This window comes from Saimiri boliviensis, chromosome 1 (assembly GCF_048565385.1).
Source record: "Saimiri boliviensis isolate mSaiBol1 chromosome 1, mSaiBol1.pri, whole genome shotgun sequence".
NCBI lineage: Eukaryota > Metazoa > Chordata > Mammalia > Primates > Cebidae > Saimiri > Saimiri boliviensis.
In genome coordinates, this window is record NC_133449.1 from 23,489,342 (window position 1) to 23,505,278 (window position 15,937).

At 55.4% G+C, this 15,937-nt stretch overlaps 2 protein-coding genes across 4 annotated transcripts in view; both read left to right on the forward strand.

Moving 5' to 3' along the window:
- UBXN2A (UBX domain protein 2A) overlaps window positions 1-435 on the forward strand; it is a 59,359-nt gene extending 58,924 nt beyond the window's left edge. The window contains exon 8 of the mRNA XM_074394664.1: window positions 373-435. The gene's annotated coding sequence lies outside the window, so the exon portion shown is untranslated. The remainder of the gene's footprint in view (window positions 1-372) is intronic.
- Window positions 379-14,918, forward strand: MFSD2B (MFSD2 lysolipid transporter B, sphingolipid). 3 transcript variants are annotated; one of them, XM_003935281.3, is made up of 14 exons: window positions 379-758; window positions 3,779-3,904; window positions 6,136-6,260; window positions 6,818-6,941; window positions 7,258-7,336; window positions 7,423-7,553; window positions 10,517-10,607; window positions 10,735-10,856; window positions 11,297-11,380; window positions 11,686-11,766; window positions 11,975-12,084; window positions 12,397-12,540; window positions 12,898-13,074; window positions 14,221-14,918. In XM_003935281.3, the coding sequence occupies exons 1-14, from the start codon at window positions 429-431 to the stop codon at window positions 14,243-14,245; spliced, it is 1,749 nt and encodes a 582-aa protein (XP_003935330.3). In that variant the 5' UTR covers window positions 379-428; the 3' UTR covers window positions 14,246-14,918. The 3 variants fall into 3 exon arrangements, with proteins under 3 accessions (XP_003935330.3, XP_074250740.1, XP_074250750.1); XM_074394639.1 differs by having other exon boundaries at window positions 12,898-14,918; XM_074394649.1 differs by lacking the exon at window positions 11,686-11,766 and having other exon boundaries at window positions 12,898-14,918.
- The last annotated feature ends 1,019 nt before the right edge of the window (window positions 14,919-15,937 follow it).

The window sequence follows — 15,937 nt, forward strand, 5'->3', positions numbered from 1 at the left end:
TCCTGAGATCTTATCTAGAAGCTGATCAGCGGTTTCAGGTTTTCTCTATCTACTGGGAGGCTGCCTTTCAATTATTTCAATTATTATTTTAGAGGGACCACCTGATGGTCACTTGATGGTTGCCTGATGTTCCCTGTTGGAAGCGTGGCCCTCTCCTGCCCTGTTTGAGTCTGACTAGCTACCTGTTGTCACCCCTTCCCTTTTAAGGACTTTTCTGGAATATTGCCTGTGCCACCCTGAACTTAGTTACTGGCCATCCCTGTGATCTGTATAGAAGACTAGACAGTGTGTATTTCAGGCGTAGGGTGTCATGCGTAGCCGGTGGCATGCCTGTCCAGCCTGAACAAGCAGGACTCTTGCTTCGTTTTGCAGGGAGCTGCTTCTTGTCCGACGTCACTCCAGGAGTCAGGTTGAGACCTTTAGCGCGCATGGCCGCCGTCTGCGGGCGCTCACGCCCGGCCTGGCGGGCCTTTCCCGCCGCGGATTTTGGCTCTTCGCTGTTGACCTTTGGGGAAGCGAAGAAACAGTGCACCTCCCGATTTCTGCATTTCCCCCTGTTGCCGTCGGCTACTCACTCTGCGCGCTGCGGCCCGCGCCCGGAGCCGCCCCTCCCGAGGGCGATAACTACGAGGGCAACGGCCAAAGGCGGCACTGCGGTGGCGATGGCGGCGCCCCCTGCAACGGCCGCCGAAGAACCCCCACAGCCGCAGCCGCATGCCCCGGAGCCCGGCCCGGGGAGCACCAAGGGAGGGCGAGAGGTGAGCTGGGTGGCAGGGGTGAGGACGCGGGGCTCCGCGCGGGCCGGGAAGGGGCTGCCCGGGGAGCTCGAGGGCATCACCTCGTAGCCCCTTTTCCAACTGGGGACAGCCTGGCGGGGCTCGGTCCAAACCTGCCGGGTCTGGGGCTGCCCTCGCGGGGTTCCACGACTGGGAGCGGGGAGGCAGGGGATGTGCTGGCGCCCGCAAGAGAGTAGGACAGGCAGGAGAGCCCCAGCCAAGCAAGTAACTTGGGGATTCGTGGACTCTGCTGTCCTGATTCCTGGCTTAGGGGTATTGTCTGCGCCACTGGAGGTCCTTCCGGGGTCCCCGAGCCCAGGGCAGCTTTCGGCCGCTCACGGGGAGGCTGCGTCCTTCCCGACCTCAAGCAGCTGCTGTGGCCTTGGCCTCCCTCCCAGACCCTGGCCTCGCTCAGGCACCAGGCTCCCCTTGGAGGCTCCCCCCGGGAAGTCCCGGCCGTGGGCTCCTACAGGGAGGGCGGAAGGCAGGTGGGAGCTGCGGGGCTCCTTGTCCCTCGCTGATGCGGCCAGGCCATGCTGGCCAGCCGGTCTGTGCAGGACCAGTCGAGGAGTCTGGGGCTTCCTGGGTCTCACTAAATGCGCCCGCTCCATGCTCGTGACCAGGACGTTCTGTGGCCTCCCCTGACCACCTCAGCACCCAGTCTGGTCAGGGCGTCCTGCCAGGCACCTCGGAGCATAGGATTACGTCCCACAAGAAAGAAAGTGAGGTGAGATGAGGAGGCTCTCCGGGGAATCTCACTTCCCTAGAAATTTAGAAATTCAGGGGAGATTAACAGCAACGGAAAAATTCACATTGCCGAGGAAGCCCCGCTATGGAATCCTCATACAATCCTGGGAACGGTGGGATTCCTGGTCACTCCAAGGAGACCAAAGCGCAGAAGGCACGGGCCCTGCTCTGGGTCATGCAGCTAGAGATAGCAGAGGGAATTTGAACCTAAGATTCTCACTGTACAGCTGTGCAGGACTTTTATGACTTTCCGTAAAACTGTCATCCTTAAGACGGCAAGACTGGATAATATTCCTGGCTTCACTTGGAAGTTTTTTCTAAAGGTCTAAAAAGCTGCTAGGCCCGTGTTGGGGATACAAGGGTCTCCATTAGGGGGAGAGGAGGACTATCACGTTGAATTCTGCCTGTTCTTAAAGTTTTCTGGAAGGGGAAATGATGTTCACACACATGTCAGAAAAGAATCATCCTGCCCCCAGTGTGGTTTTGTCCTGTGGGTAGGAAGAGTGTGCGAAGTGTGATAAACCCGTATCTGGGGAGCCCTTCCCTTCACAACAGTCTGCTGGAGTGTCCTGCGAGATGTGGAAATGGGTGAAGCCATGTCGTCTCCACTGCCCGCAGGCCCCAGGCAAAGGATGAGAAAAGGTGCCCAGCTTCTTCCAAAGAAACAGCCCTTTACACAGGGTCTTCATGGCCACTATTTGCTTCAACTGACATATATTGAGCACCTACTGTATACCAAGCTTTGTTCTAGGTACTGGAAACACCATGATAAATAAAAGGTAGAGTTCATGCTCTCAGAGAGCTTACATTCCTGTAGGGAGAGGCAGGAGCTAAATGAGAATATAGCAGGTAAGTACAACTGAGAGAGGTGAGTGGCTAGGGAATGCCTCTGGGAGGAGGTGACATTTAAGCTGGTGACCAACCAGAATAGGAATCACCTTCCAGGCAGAAGTCATGGGAACTGCAAAGTCCCTGGGGCAGCAACAGATGTGATTATTTTGAGGTACAGGAAGGAGGGAGGCCACTGTGGCTGAAGGAGAGAGGTGAGATGGGTAGGGGGCCGACTAGGTGGGCTCCTTAGTCATGATCAGGACTTGGAGTTCAAACTGTGATGGCATTGACTATATACTATGTGTCTGGGGGGAAAAAACTGCAATGGCAACTCGTTGCAGGGTTTTAATCAGAGAGGAGATGGGATCTCATTTATTTATTTATTTATTTATTTATTTATTTATTTATTTATTTATTTAGAGCCCGAGTCTCTGTTGCCCAGGCTGCAGTGCAGTGGTGCAATATTGGCTCACTGCAATCTCCATCTCCTGGGTTCAAGTGATTCTCTTGCCTCAGCCTCCCGAGTAGCTGGGATTTCAGGCACGTCACCATGCCCACCTAATTTTTGTGTTTTAGTAGAGATGGGGTTTCGCCATGTTGGCCAAGCTGGTCTTGAATGGGGCTCAAGCAATCCACCAACACTAGCCTCCCAAAGTGCTGGGTTTACAGGGGTGAGCCACTGAGCCTGGCTGGGATCCGATTTATGTTATTACAAGAGCACTGGCTGCTGGGTGGCATGGATTGCAGGGAGCAAGGGCAGACACAGAGAAGCCACTTAGGAGGCACTCACTGATAGATGAGAATTGGAAAGAAGAATCAAAGATGCCTCTTAAGTTTGTGGCCTGAGCCACTTAGGGGACCAGCAGAGAGCTGAATTAGACAGTTCCTAATGACCATCCAGAGTTGTACGTTGAACATGCTAAGCTGAGATGCCTGCCAGGCATCCCTGGAGGGCTGTGAGTAGGCAGGTGATGGGGAAATGAGCTACCGCTACCACCTCATTTACTCATGGAAACAACCTTGTGAAATTGGCAGGGATCTTGCATTTGACAGATGAGGAAAACAGGCTTGGAGGGGAGAAAGTGATTTATTCAAGGTCACTTGGAGGGATAGGTGACAACGGCAGGCCCAAGCCCAGGTCTCCTAACCTGCAGTTTACACAGCCGTGCTGATTCAGCAGGAAGCCCAGGGAAAGATGTCTGGCAGAACTTCCCCCTGGAAATGTTTAGAGGTCATGGTTTAGGATCTTTTTCTCTTCTGTCTCACTTCCTCTTAGAATGGTCTGGGGACAAAATGGGGCCTAGAGGTTGCTGGAAAAGCCCTGAAAGCATCACAAGGATGCAGGATGCTCACTGAAGTCATGGGCTATGGGGACCTGTTTGGTGTCTGTTGGGGGAAGAGCTTAGTTCCTGTGTCTCCTCCAGGACAGCAGAGCTGGTCGCCTCTCATTCTGTACGAAGGTGTGCTATGGCATTGGTGGGGTCCCCAACCAGATAGCCTCCAGTGCCACAGCCTTTTACCTGCAGCTCTTCCTGCTTGATATAGCACAGGTAAGTGTGGGCAGTAGCCTGGCCTCTGCTTGAATCTTCCTTGGGGTCTGATCCTTCCACCCACACCTGCACTTCTGCTCCCAACATCCTTGTAGACAGCACTTCTGACTCAAGCTTAACAAAGAGCCAGAAGCTAGTGAGGGCAAGCTCCTCAAGGATGTTTACTATAGCCTGTTTGTGGTGGGAAAATGAGAAACAATGTGGATGCCTGTCTATATAGAAGCAGTTGGCTAAGTAAGCTGTACCATAGCCACATAACAGACCAAACCTGTCTAGCCCACAGGGGTACGGCTTTGAATGTGGCCCAACACAAATTTGTAAACTTTCTTAAAACATTATGAAATTTTTTTGTGATTTTTTTTTTTAGCTAATTAGCTATCATTAGTGTTAGTGTATATTATGTGTTTATATGTGCCCCAGACAATTCTTTTATTTTTTTTTGAGACAAGTCACCCAGACTGTTGCCCAGGCTGGAGTGCAGTGGTGTGATCTTGTCTCACTGCAACCTCTGCCTCCTGGGTTCAAGTTATTCTCATGCCTTGGCATCCTGAGTAGCTGGGATTACAGGTGTACACCACCACACTTGGCTAATTTTTGTGTGTTTAGTAGAAACAGGTTTTGCCATGGTGGCCTGGCTGGTCTCAAACTACCGATCTCAGATGATCCATCCACCACAGCCTCCCAAAGTGCTGAGATTACAGGTATGGGCCACTGTGCCTGGCCAAAACAATTCTTCCATTGTGGCCCAGAGAAGGCAAAAAATTAGACTAACCTCACTATCACATGGACTGTCATGCAGCAATTCAGAAGAATGATCTGTACCGTTGACTTAGAGTGATTTCCATGATGCTCTGGTGAAAAAAAAAAAGCTAGTTTTAGAGAATAGTATATATAATGATCACATTTTAGCAAAACAAAGACGGGCTCCATATGTGGTGTGTATGGTTATATATATATATTCATTGGTCCATGTTTAAAATATGAGCATGGAGAAAATTCTAGAAGGATATACCAACTCATTAATGTTGGCTACAGAGGGAATAATGGAGAACGGAGGGTAAGTAAAACCAAATTTTTAAAATGAGGCATCCAGCCGAGCGTGTTGACTCACAGCTGTCATCTCAGCACTTTTCGAGGCCAAGGTGGGAGGATCACTTGAGGTCAGGAGTTCGAGACCAGCCTGGCCAATATGGCAAAACCCCATCTCTATTATCTAAATATACAAAAATTAGCTGGGTGTGGTGGCAGGTGCCTGTATTTCTAGCTACTCAGGAGACAGAGGCAGGAGACTCACTTGAACCTGGGAGGTGAAGGTTGTAGTGAGTCAAGATCGCGCCACTGCACTCTTTTTACTTCTTTTTATTTGAGATGGAGTCTTGCTCTGTCGCCCAGGCTGGAGTGTAGTGGCGTGATCTTGGCTCACTGCAACCTCTGCCTCCTGGGTTCAAGCAATTCTCCTGCCTCAGCCTCCTGAGTAGCTGGCACTACAGGCACACGTCACCATGCCGAGCTAATTTTTTGTATTTTTAGTAGAGACGGCTTTTCACCATGTTAGCCAGGATGGTCTTGATCTCCTGACCTCATGATCTGCCCACCTCAGCCTCCCAAAGTGCTGGAATTACAGGCGTAAGCCAATGCACCTGGCTGACCCTGTCTTAATTTTTAAAGAAAAAAATGAGATATCCATGAATGTTTAAGATGACACTCTGATATGATCCCATTTATATAAAGTGATCAATCTCAAGCACACATGAAGAAGCCTATGAAAGGCTGCTCATCAAAACGATTCTGGCAGTTGTCTTGGGATGCTGGGATTTCAGATGAGCTTTGCTTAGTATTTTCCTGTATTGTTTGAATGTTTTTCTAATGAGTGTATTATTTACATAGAAAAACCAGTGAATCCTTTCCATTGTGAAACACAATGTCCACCTCTGTCAGCCCAGAGATACCCTCCTTGCTCTGAGCCAGCCCCAGATGAGGGCTCTGGAATCCTCTCCGCAGTGGCTGACATGAGTGGTAATGGAGGTGTGCTGGGCGGCAGAACTCAGCTCCCTCCTCTGGACTCAGAGCCCTGGGGTTAGTATCATGGGGGAGGCTGAGGAGCCTTGACACTGTGGCTCTGCCCCGCTGATTCTGATTCCCAGTCCTCCCTCCGGGTGGCAAGCAGGCCTGGATGGCCTCTCTGCTGCTGCTGGCCCTTGGCTCTCTATCCCTTCCCTTGTCTGTTTCAGATCCCTGCCGCCCAGGTGTCACTTGTTCTGTTTGGTGGAAAAGTGTCCGGGGCGGCTGCTGACCCTGTGGCTGGGTTCTTCATCAACAGAAGCAGGAGGACGGGGTCTGGACGGCTTATGCCTTGGTGAGCAACCCCTCGATCCTTAGGATCCAGGCACCAGACCCTGGCCTTGAGGTCACTGTCACAGCCCTGTTTCCTAGTGGAAACCCTCTGGGTGGTTAGAAGACAAGACTGGATAATGTCGCAGTGCACTGGGGACTGGTTGTGAGTGATAAGGAGTTCAGAGACATTCTTGGGGACTCTCCCTCTCCAGATGGCACGGGGCTGGATGAAGCCTCCGAGACTCCCACGTCTGGCCTGGGGCTCTGAGTGTGGGCAGGCTGGGCTGGAGGCCACATGAGGCCTCACAGAGGAAGTGCAACTCAGTGTCCCAGTGTCTACACAGGGAGTGGCACCACTGGCACCGAGTGTGCAGCTGGAGTTCCCACGGGGAGTGGCTGCCCACTCCCAATGCCTCCATGAGCCATCGGCCACTTCTCCCCTGCCTGTGGTTCCCACCCAGGGAGCCCCAGCCTAGGGATTCCCAAGGGGCAGAGAAGGGATGAGGTTGCTCCAGGCTGGGCCCTTTGTGTCCCCCTGTCCTGGTCTGGGAACCGCTCCATCTCAGCTTGCTTCCATAGGGTGCTGGGCTGCACCCCCTTCATTGCCCTGGCCTACTTCTTCCTGTGGTTCCTGCCCCCCTTCACCAGCCTGCGAGGCCTCTGGTACATGACCTGCTACTGCCTGTTCCAGGCCCTGGCCACGGTAAGCAGGGCCCCTTCCTGGGTGTGTGCTCTGGTGAAGCCCATGGCTGGCTGTGGCCACTCTGAAGTGTGCTGTGGGGTGGAGCTGCTGCCCTACCCACCCGCCTGTGCCTGGACCATGCTATTGGCTCTCGCTGGCCCTGTGCGGGGCTGGCTGCTATCTCCTGCCCTTAAGCCCCTAGCTCCGACTTCAGGTGGTCAGCTGGGATATGTCAGGCTGGCCCATGGGTACCAAGATGTGACACCCAGGAGAAGGAAGGTTGCCCGCTGTCACCAGGCAAAGCTGGGTGTGGTTCTAAGCTCTGCTGGTGCCCTAGTTCTTCCAGGTGCCCTACACGGCGCTCACCATGCTGCTAACCCCCTGCCCAAGGGAGCGGGACTCAGCCACTGCCTACCGTGAGTGCAGCCCTGGGTTCTGGGGAGGGCACTGCATCTGGGACCCCACGCCCTCTCAGTCACCTTAAGCGGTGCTCTGTCTCTAGGGATGACCGTGGAGATGGCGGGAACACTGATGGGGGCCACCGTCCATGGGCTCATTGTGTCTGGAGCCCACAGACCCCACAGGTGCGAGGCCACTGCGACCCCGGGCCCGGTCACCGTCTCCCCCAATGCAGTAAGTGCACTGGGTGGCCAGACCCCCCAACCCGGTGTCCCCTCTGCAGGTCACCTCCTTCCTCTAGGGTTGGTTCTCCTGTCCACACCTCTTTGCTGTCTTTTAAGGGGCTCACTGTGTCCCCCAACCCCTTCCCTGCTCCTCCAGCTGAGCAGATGGCCCCCACATTTAATGTCCTCTGCTAAACCTGCCTCCTCCTGAGTTCCTTCTAGACATAAAACAGAACAACAGACACTGGGCTGGCCACCTGGTGCAGAGGAGCCCAGCCGCAGAGGAGGGGCAAGGGTGGGGAAAGCCCCAGGCCAGGCTGGGAGAGGGGCAGCAGAGGGATCTGGTGTCCTCGCACAGCCCTGGGTAAAGCCCCTCCTATGACCTGTGTCCCCTCCCCAGCCCTGACCAGGTGAGCCCCCAACCCCCAGCGTGAAGTGGTGAAATGAGAGGGGAAGCCCCCTTCCTTCTCTTTCACAGCAGGTCCCTTCAGCATTGAGCAGATGCACCTCCATTTTATCCACCACTTTTTCCTTCTCTTTTTCTATTTCTCCCTCTTTCCTTAAGTAAATGACGTTATTATCGCCAGCACTGTCTTCTTTCTCCTGTCCTTTCTCAACCCTCCAACCTATGACTGAATCGTGCCCAGTTTTTAGGCCAAAAGCCTTCTGGGATACATCCAGTCTCCCTGCACCCCACTGCTATGCCCTAGCCCGTGCCACCACCTCCCTCCCCACCCCAGAACTGCTGCCTCCACCTCCTGTGCGGCATCCCTCCCTCCAGCCACCTCCCCTATATGGTCAGGTGCCCTTTGAAAGGAGTTTGAGCATGGGTGGCCCTCACCTTCAGGACGGGGCGCAGGCCGCCCTCTGCAGCCTTCGTGTAGACCTGCCCTGTGTGTGCCCTGTGCCCTGCTGTGTTGGCCTTTTGTGTGTGTATGTGTGTTTTTTTGTTTTTTTTTTTTTCAGACAGAATCTGGCTCTGTCGCCCAGGCTGGAGTACAGTGGCGCACCTGGCCTGTGCTTGTTTTTAACATTTCAGATTTACACAAAGGCAGAAAGCCACAGATCTTAGTGTGGTCCCTGGACGAGCAGCATCAGCCGCACCTGGGACCTTGTTAGAACGGCAGATCTCAGGCCTGACCTCAGTCCTCTGCTTCACCAGTTCTAGGGACCAGTCTAACATCTCCATGTTAACAAGCCCTCTGGGGGATTCCAGCCCCACCAATGTCTCAGCATCAATAGTATGAGAAGAATACCAGTAATATGTGTGGCCCACCACCCATTTAAGAAAACATTACCGCCAGGCGCGGTGGCTCACGCCTGCAATCCAGCATTTTGGGAGGTCAAGGCAGGCAGATCATTTGAGGTCAGAAGTTTGAGACCAACCTGGCCAACATGGTGAAACCCCATCTCTACTAAAAATACAAAAATTAGCTGGGCATGGTGGTAGGCACCTGTAATCCCAGCTACTGGGGAGGCTGAGGCAGGAGAATCACTTGAACCCAAGAGGCCAAGGTTGCAGTGAGCTGGGATCATGCCATTGCACTCCAGCCTGGGCAACGCAGTGAGACTCAGTCAGCTACTTGGCTTGCCTATGTACTCTGCAAAGTGAAAATGCAGGGCCTTGGGAAGTCAATCTCCCCTGCAATCCCCTGGCTGGGCCTACTGCCTCAGCCAGGGGATTGCAGCCTCCAGTGCTGGCACCCTCTAGGCGTCCACCAGACACCTGGATTGGGATAGGTGAAAGGCCCCCACTCTCCAAATCTCCATGTTGCTGCTGGCCAAGGGCCAGAAGGCTGCATCCTAGACTGACTCTCCCTGTACTCACACCTGGGCCTCCACTTGGGCCTCCCATGCCTCTCTCCAACGCCACATGTTTGGTGGCAACGGCCTAGGTTGGGGAAGGGAAGGTATCAAGGAGTGGGAAGCAGGAGGCTAAGAACCCATTCCTGGGGGCAGAGCCTCATGTGTGCAGAGACTGGAAGCTCTTGGTGGCTCACAACCCACTGTCCCCTCAAATTTCACTTACAAAATTCAAATCCATGATAAAATTATTAAGAATCTCAAGATGGCAACAGCAAAACATTGAACCCCAGAGGCAGTGCCCTTCAGAGCAAGAGGCCCAGGGCAGCTGCACAGGGTGAGTGCCCTGCCCCGCCCTGCACCCTCTCTCTTCTCCCTCCCCAGAGGCAGCCTCTGTCCTGAACTGGCTGTGATTCTCCTGCATATCTTTTTTTTTTTTTTTTTTTGTGGGGAGGGGAACGGATTTTCCCTCTGTCACCCAGGCTGGAGTGCAGTGGCACAATTTCAGCTCACTGCAACCTCTGCCTCCCAGTTTCAAGCAATTCTCCTGTCTCAGTCTCCCAAGTAGCTGGGATTACAGGTGGCTGCCACCATGCCTGGCTAAATTTTTGTATTTTTAGTAGGGATGGGATTTCACTATATTGGCCAGGCAGGTCTCAGACTCCTAAACTCAGGTGATCCACCCGCCTTGGCCTCCCAAAGTGCTGGGATGGCAGGCGTGAGCCACCTATGTTAATCTGAGTCAGCATACATCTCACTGTGTTATAACTGCCTGCTTCTGGATCTGTCTTCCTCCCCACCCTCTGAGCCCTGTGGATGGACAGGGGTCACTTACTCATCATTGGAGCCTCAGGGGCTAGCATGCAGAAGGCAGCAGCAATCGATGTTTGCTTTATAGAATGCAGGAGGGAGCACTCTGGCCCCTGGGGTGCCAGTGCCCTCTTTGCCACGAAGGAAACAGGTTCAGCAGAGGGGGTGTGTGGAAGGACCAGCCCAGGCCCAGAGAGCGTGCTGTCTTGTGGGATGATTGGGAGGTGGGGGTCCAGCATCCTGGGCTTGGGCTGTGCCTCCCTCTGCTCCTGTTGGGAGGCAGTGCTGCCCCGCCCCTTGGGTGTCGCCACCTCCTGGGGTTGAAGACTTCGCTTACCCTAGTCCTGTCTTGTCCCACAGGCCCATCTCTACTGTATTGCAGCTGCTGTGGTTGCAGCAACTTACCCCGTGTGCAGCAGTTTACTGTGCCTAGGGGTGAAGGAGCGGCCAGGTATGGGGATGGGGAGGAGGGAAGCAGAAGCTGGGGGCGGGGCTCTACTCAGGGGTGGGGCTCTATTTGGGGGCGGGTTTTGGTTTTGGTCTCTGTGAAGCCAAGGTGCCACCCTCCTGCGTTGCAGACCCCTCTGCTCCAGCCTCAGGCCCAGGCTTGAGCTTCCTGGCTGGGCTGGGTCTCACTACCCGGCATCCCCCCTACCTGAAGCTGGTGGTCTCCTTCCTGTTCATCTCTGCTGCTGTTCAGGTACCTCTGGCCAGTGGCCCCCCTGCTGGCTTGGCACTGGCCATGCTGACCTTGCATAGGTTCAGGGTGCAGTCTCAGCTTGAGTTTTATAGGGAGAAACCTGCAGCTGGCACATGGCTCAGAGGGGCTGGTGCTGGGAGGGAGATCCCAGGAGGGCTTGTGAGATTGGAGGGCCAGGGCCTAGGCACTAGGAGCTGACGGTGTCTGGTCAGTTTCCTCTCATGTTACCTGAGACATAGTCAAGTCCACCTGATCACAGCTGTGCAGGTGATGAAGGTGGCCTAGGGGTGGTGCTGATATCTGTGTTGGGGACTGGCACCCTTTGTGGGGGAAGGGACTGCAGCAAGCCAAGGTCCCAGCGGACAGGCCAGACTTGAGACCTGGTCCTCGCCCTTGACTTCTGAGCTCCTGCCATGCCCACTTCCTGTTCATCTCCTCAGGTGGAGCAGAGCTACCTGGTCCTGTTCTGTACACATGCCTCCCAGCTACACGACCACGTCCAGGGCCTGGTGCTAACTGTCCTGGTGAGGGGACCTGGGGTGGTGGAGGCTGGGTCACTTGGGGGCCTGAGCTGGGGACATGTGTTGTCCTCAATGTGATACGTGTGCCCACAGTTCTGGTCATCAACATTTTGGACTTTGCTTTGGTCTTGATCACCTGCATTCCAGCAGAGGGTAGAATTGGGACCAGGATTATAACATTCATAGCCACTGGTCTGAAGCAGGGGCAAGGCCGAGGTCAGGCGTCCCACCTAAAAGCCAAAGCCCCAAGGTCCCCGGTGAAGGCGCCGGCAGCACAGCCCTGGCGTGACAACGCTGTCTGCTCACAGGTCTCAGCCGTGCTGAGCACCCCGCTATGGGAGTGGGTTCTCCAGCACTTTGGGAAGATGACGTCAGCCTTCGGGATCTTTGTGAGTGAGGCAGGAATCAAGGATTAGGGTTGGTGGGAGGAGAGAGGTGGGGAGGTGACCGTGGTGCCTGAGCCTCCTGGGGTCAGCAGGAGTGGATTTGTGTTCCCTTGAGTCTTCAGGGCCTAGCACCAGGCGAGACATGGGGGTCATCAGTCTAGAGCCGTGTGTGAAAGAACAGGCGGGACAGCTGGTGTGTGTGTCTCCCCAGGTGATGGTGCCCTTTGTGATCTTGCTGGCTGCTGTGCCCGCAGCACCTGTGGCTTATGTCGTGGCCTTTGTATCTGGCGTGAGCATCGCTGTGTCCTTGCTGCTACCCTGGTAGGCTGGGTGTGGGGGCCTCACGTGTGTCCATAGAAGGTGTCTGTCTCTTCCTTCACGTCAGCCTGCTGTCCCAGGCCCCCTGCACCCAGCTGGGCAGGAGATGGAGCCCTCCTGAGAGGGCAGCAGGCAGTAGGAATGGCGGGGGTTCAGCGGGAGTACAAGCACACAGGCCATCTGCTCCTCCGGCAGCAAGTCTGGTGCTGGGCACGGGAACTCAGGGAGGAATCCGCCTTGGCCTCTGCCCCAGAGAACTCACAGGCTGCCGGTGGTCAAGGGGCTAAGAGGGCTAATTCCATGTCCCCACCGCAGGTCCATGCTGCCAGACATGGTGGATGACTTTCAGCTGCGGCACCACTACGGGCCAGGCCTGGAGACCATCTTCTACTCCTCCTATGTCTTCTTTACCAAGCTGTCTGGCGCGTGTGCCTTGGGCATCTCCACCCTCAGTCTGCAGTGAGTCCCAGGGTTTAGGATAGAGCAGAGGCAGCAAGGACCACTGGGCGGCAAGAGGGCAAAGCCCCCATCCTCCCGAGCTCGGAGCACCCGCGTGTCTGAGGCCTGAGCTCTGCTCTTTGGAGACTATGGGGAACGACTTCTCCAGGTTTCTCTGTGCACAGGACTGCAAGGGCCAGCTCTCCACATTCTCAGTTCCCTCCAGACTCTCCCAGGTCAGCCCGTCCCCTCGACACCCCTCTCCTGATCTGGCCAGGAAATGAAGTCCAAGTTTCAGGAGGGGGTGTCCGGGGTCCCTCCACCCAGGGTGCCAGGCTCGGCAAGGTCCTGCCCTAATGGCTGGGTGATTTTCTCCAGGTTCTCGGGGTACCAGGCAGGGGCCTGCAAGCAGGCGGAGGAGGTGGTGGTTACCCTCAAGGTCCTCATCGGCGCCGTGCCCACCTGCATGATCCTCGCCGGGCTCTGCATCCTCATGGTTGGCTCCACTGCAAAGACGCCCAGCCAGGATGCCTCCCGCCGGCTGAGCCTTCGGAGGTGGGCCCCACTCGCCCCCTGCACCCGGGGAAGCACAGTGTGCGCTGCCGGGGGAGTGAATAACACCAGCCTGCAGATGCCCCTGCTGTGTCACACAGCCCGACGGTCCTGCCTCTGGGACACTCTCTCCTTAGCTCAGGGTTACCCTTTTCTCCCGGATTTTCTTCTACCCTGGCCCCGCTTCTCAAACTTCTTCCTTTGATCACATGGTGGACTGTGGTATGTGAGGGCTCCCTCCTTGACCTCATATTGGTTTTGCTGTCCAAAGCCCCCTAGGTACGTTATCTGCTAGCCTGACCCAACTCAGGCACCCCTTGTGCCCAGGGACTCCCAGAGCTGCCCTCCCCCCTCCACCCTGGGCTTCCCCCAAGTTCCAATGCCGCCTGTCGCCGGTGTGTGGACGTTCCCACGAGCATGGCACTCAGTCTCAACGAGCCCTGAACAGAACTCATCTTGTCCCCCAGCTGGCTCTTCCTTCTGTGTCCCTGTCATGGGGAATGGCACTGTTGTTCCCTCTCAGGTGGCAGCCTAGGAGTCGTTTGCCCTCCCTCCCACGGGCAGTGCTGAGCAGCTCTCTGACCTGGTCCTTCCCTACCGGAGTACCAACCCCACTGATAGGGAGGATCTACTCACTGCCTGACCTTCCGAGGAGGCTATGGGGACCTTGAAGCCTGGAGCTGTATTTTATTCCTTTTGTGCCCCGAGAGCCCAGCACAGAGCCCGAGGCCAAGTCGGCACTCAGAAATCGCCGCTGCAGCCTCACCGTGTCTGGTCCAGCAGACATTCATGACCATGCAGTGTTCACACACGGAAGGTCCACGAGCAGGCACACATCACGCAGGCCCACACAGGACAGGCAGTGTGGGTGGGTTTGTCATCAGCTGCTCCCTGCTCAGGGTGACGGCCTTGGGCTCTGCAGCAGAGAGATACTGAGGGCACACTTCCCAGTCGGGGAAGGCCAGGCGATGGGGAACTGCTCGGTGGCACTTGGAGAAATAGGGCTGTAGCTTAATTGCAGGCCCTGGGAGGGGAGGAGCTGAAGAGGAGTTGCTGGGGAGACAAGGAGCAGCCACCAAACCTCCCGCGGGGTTCTGCGGCAGGACAGAGGCCCCACAGCACTTCCATCCTTCTCCTTGGCTTCCCCAGGAGGACCAGCTACAGCCTGGCCTAAAGCTTGGGAGGGCCACCGTGAATGGATACAGGAGCCAGCATCCTCGGGGCCTGACGTCGCCCTCCTCAGCCCTTCAGCAACCGGCCTGGCCGTTCAGCATGCGGCCTTTTTCTCTGGAATGTGGAGTCTTCAACGATGTGTTCTGAAGGGACCGGCCTGTGCTCCAGTACCCCCACTTGGCATTTCTTGTCTGTTGCTATCAGGCTATCTCAGATATAGGCCTGTGCCCCTGACTAGCCCCGCAGCACCTGTCTCTGGAAAAAGGAAGCCCCTGCCCAACCTGGCTTGTGGACCGTGTGGGAGCCCCAGGCCCAGCAACCTGCGTGGATGGCAGAGCTCCCCAACAGGACACACACAAGGACTCTTGTTTGTCCCAAGGCTCCAGTAGACATCTGCTGAGGACACAGAGAGGTGAGAGACACCATGTGAAAGGGCAGAGTGGGGACATGCCAGAGATGTACGATTAGGGAGACACAGACAGACCCAGGGAGGCCAGCGGGCCCCAGGGAGACCGAGACAGCCGTGGCGATGGCAACTGAACAGGACCGGTCGCTGAGGTGCTCGCTCCTCAAGCCTCTTCGCGTTCCCGCCCATTAATGCGACTCTTTCTATCAGGGTCAGAAATGGCTATCGAGCCAGCAAAGATCCATCATTTTTACAAATAAAAGCTATTTGTGTAGAAAGATTGTTCTGAAATTTTATCTTTAAGAGCATAGGAACTACAGTTTTTTAGAGGCCACATCTTTGGGGAAGAAATATCCACTGAGGTTTATTTTTTTCAAAAACAAATTCAAGGCTTGATCTGCTATTGAGTCTGTGCAATGTGACCGTGCACTGCCCTCTCCTATCTGGAATCCCCAGAGAAGGGAAAGGGGAGAAAGCCTGATGCCCTTGCACCTGGCTGCTCCCCCAGCCACACATCCCTGACTTGCATGTCCTTAGACCAGCGACACCATGTGGGAGGGGGCAGGTTCCTCCTTCCCTTTAGAGGAGATGCAAAGTTGAGGCTCGAGAGTGGCTCGAAGAGCAGGCCATCGAGGTAGCTCATGGGGGCTGGGGGAAGGGCTGGGGAACTTGTGGGGGCCCTGACGCTCCAACTCCTGCCTGGAGAAGTCTGGCACCTAAACAGGGGACCCGGAGGTGCAGACTTGCCCCTACATTTCTCCCCAGCCCCCAGCCTTTCCTCCTTCACGGGGTCAGCTCTCCTGAGCCCATGGCCCACAACTAGGCCCCCCTCCACTCTTGAGATCTTCAGCTGTCTCTTGGGAGCAATCCCCCTGAGGCCCAGAACTCAGGTTTGTCCTTAGATATGACACAGTCCTCAGAGCTGAAAGCATCTCTCTGCCTCCACAAACACTGTGGCAGGAGAAGGAACCCGACCTCGCCTGAAGCATGTGGGGTCTGGCCTGGTCTTTCTGATGCCTCAACTCTCTGGCCCTTATGACACTGGCAGGAGTGTCTGGTTCCTGAGGTCACAAGGCACCAGAGAAAGAGCTGGGCTCAGTTTCTCTGCATTGCCCCTTCTGACAGGAAGCTCTACCTCCCCCTACTCTGCATGGATATGGACACACACATGCACACACACAAGCAAGCACACATGCATGCTACTGAAAACAGGAGAGAACAGTTTCGTAATACTGGGATATCATGGGTCATGTGGAGACAGTACCCAGTAAGACAGAAGGCAATGTA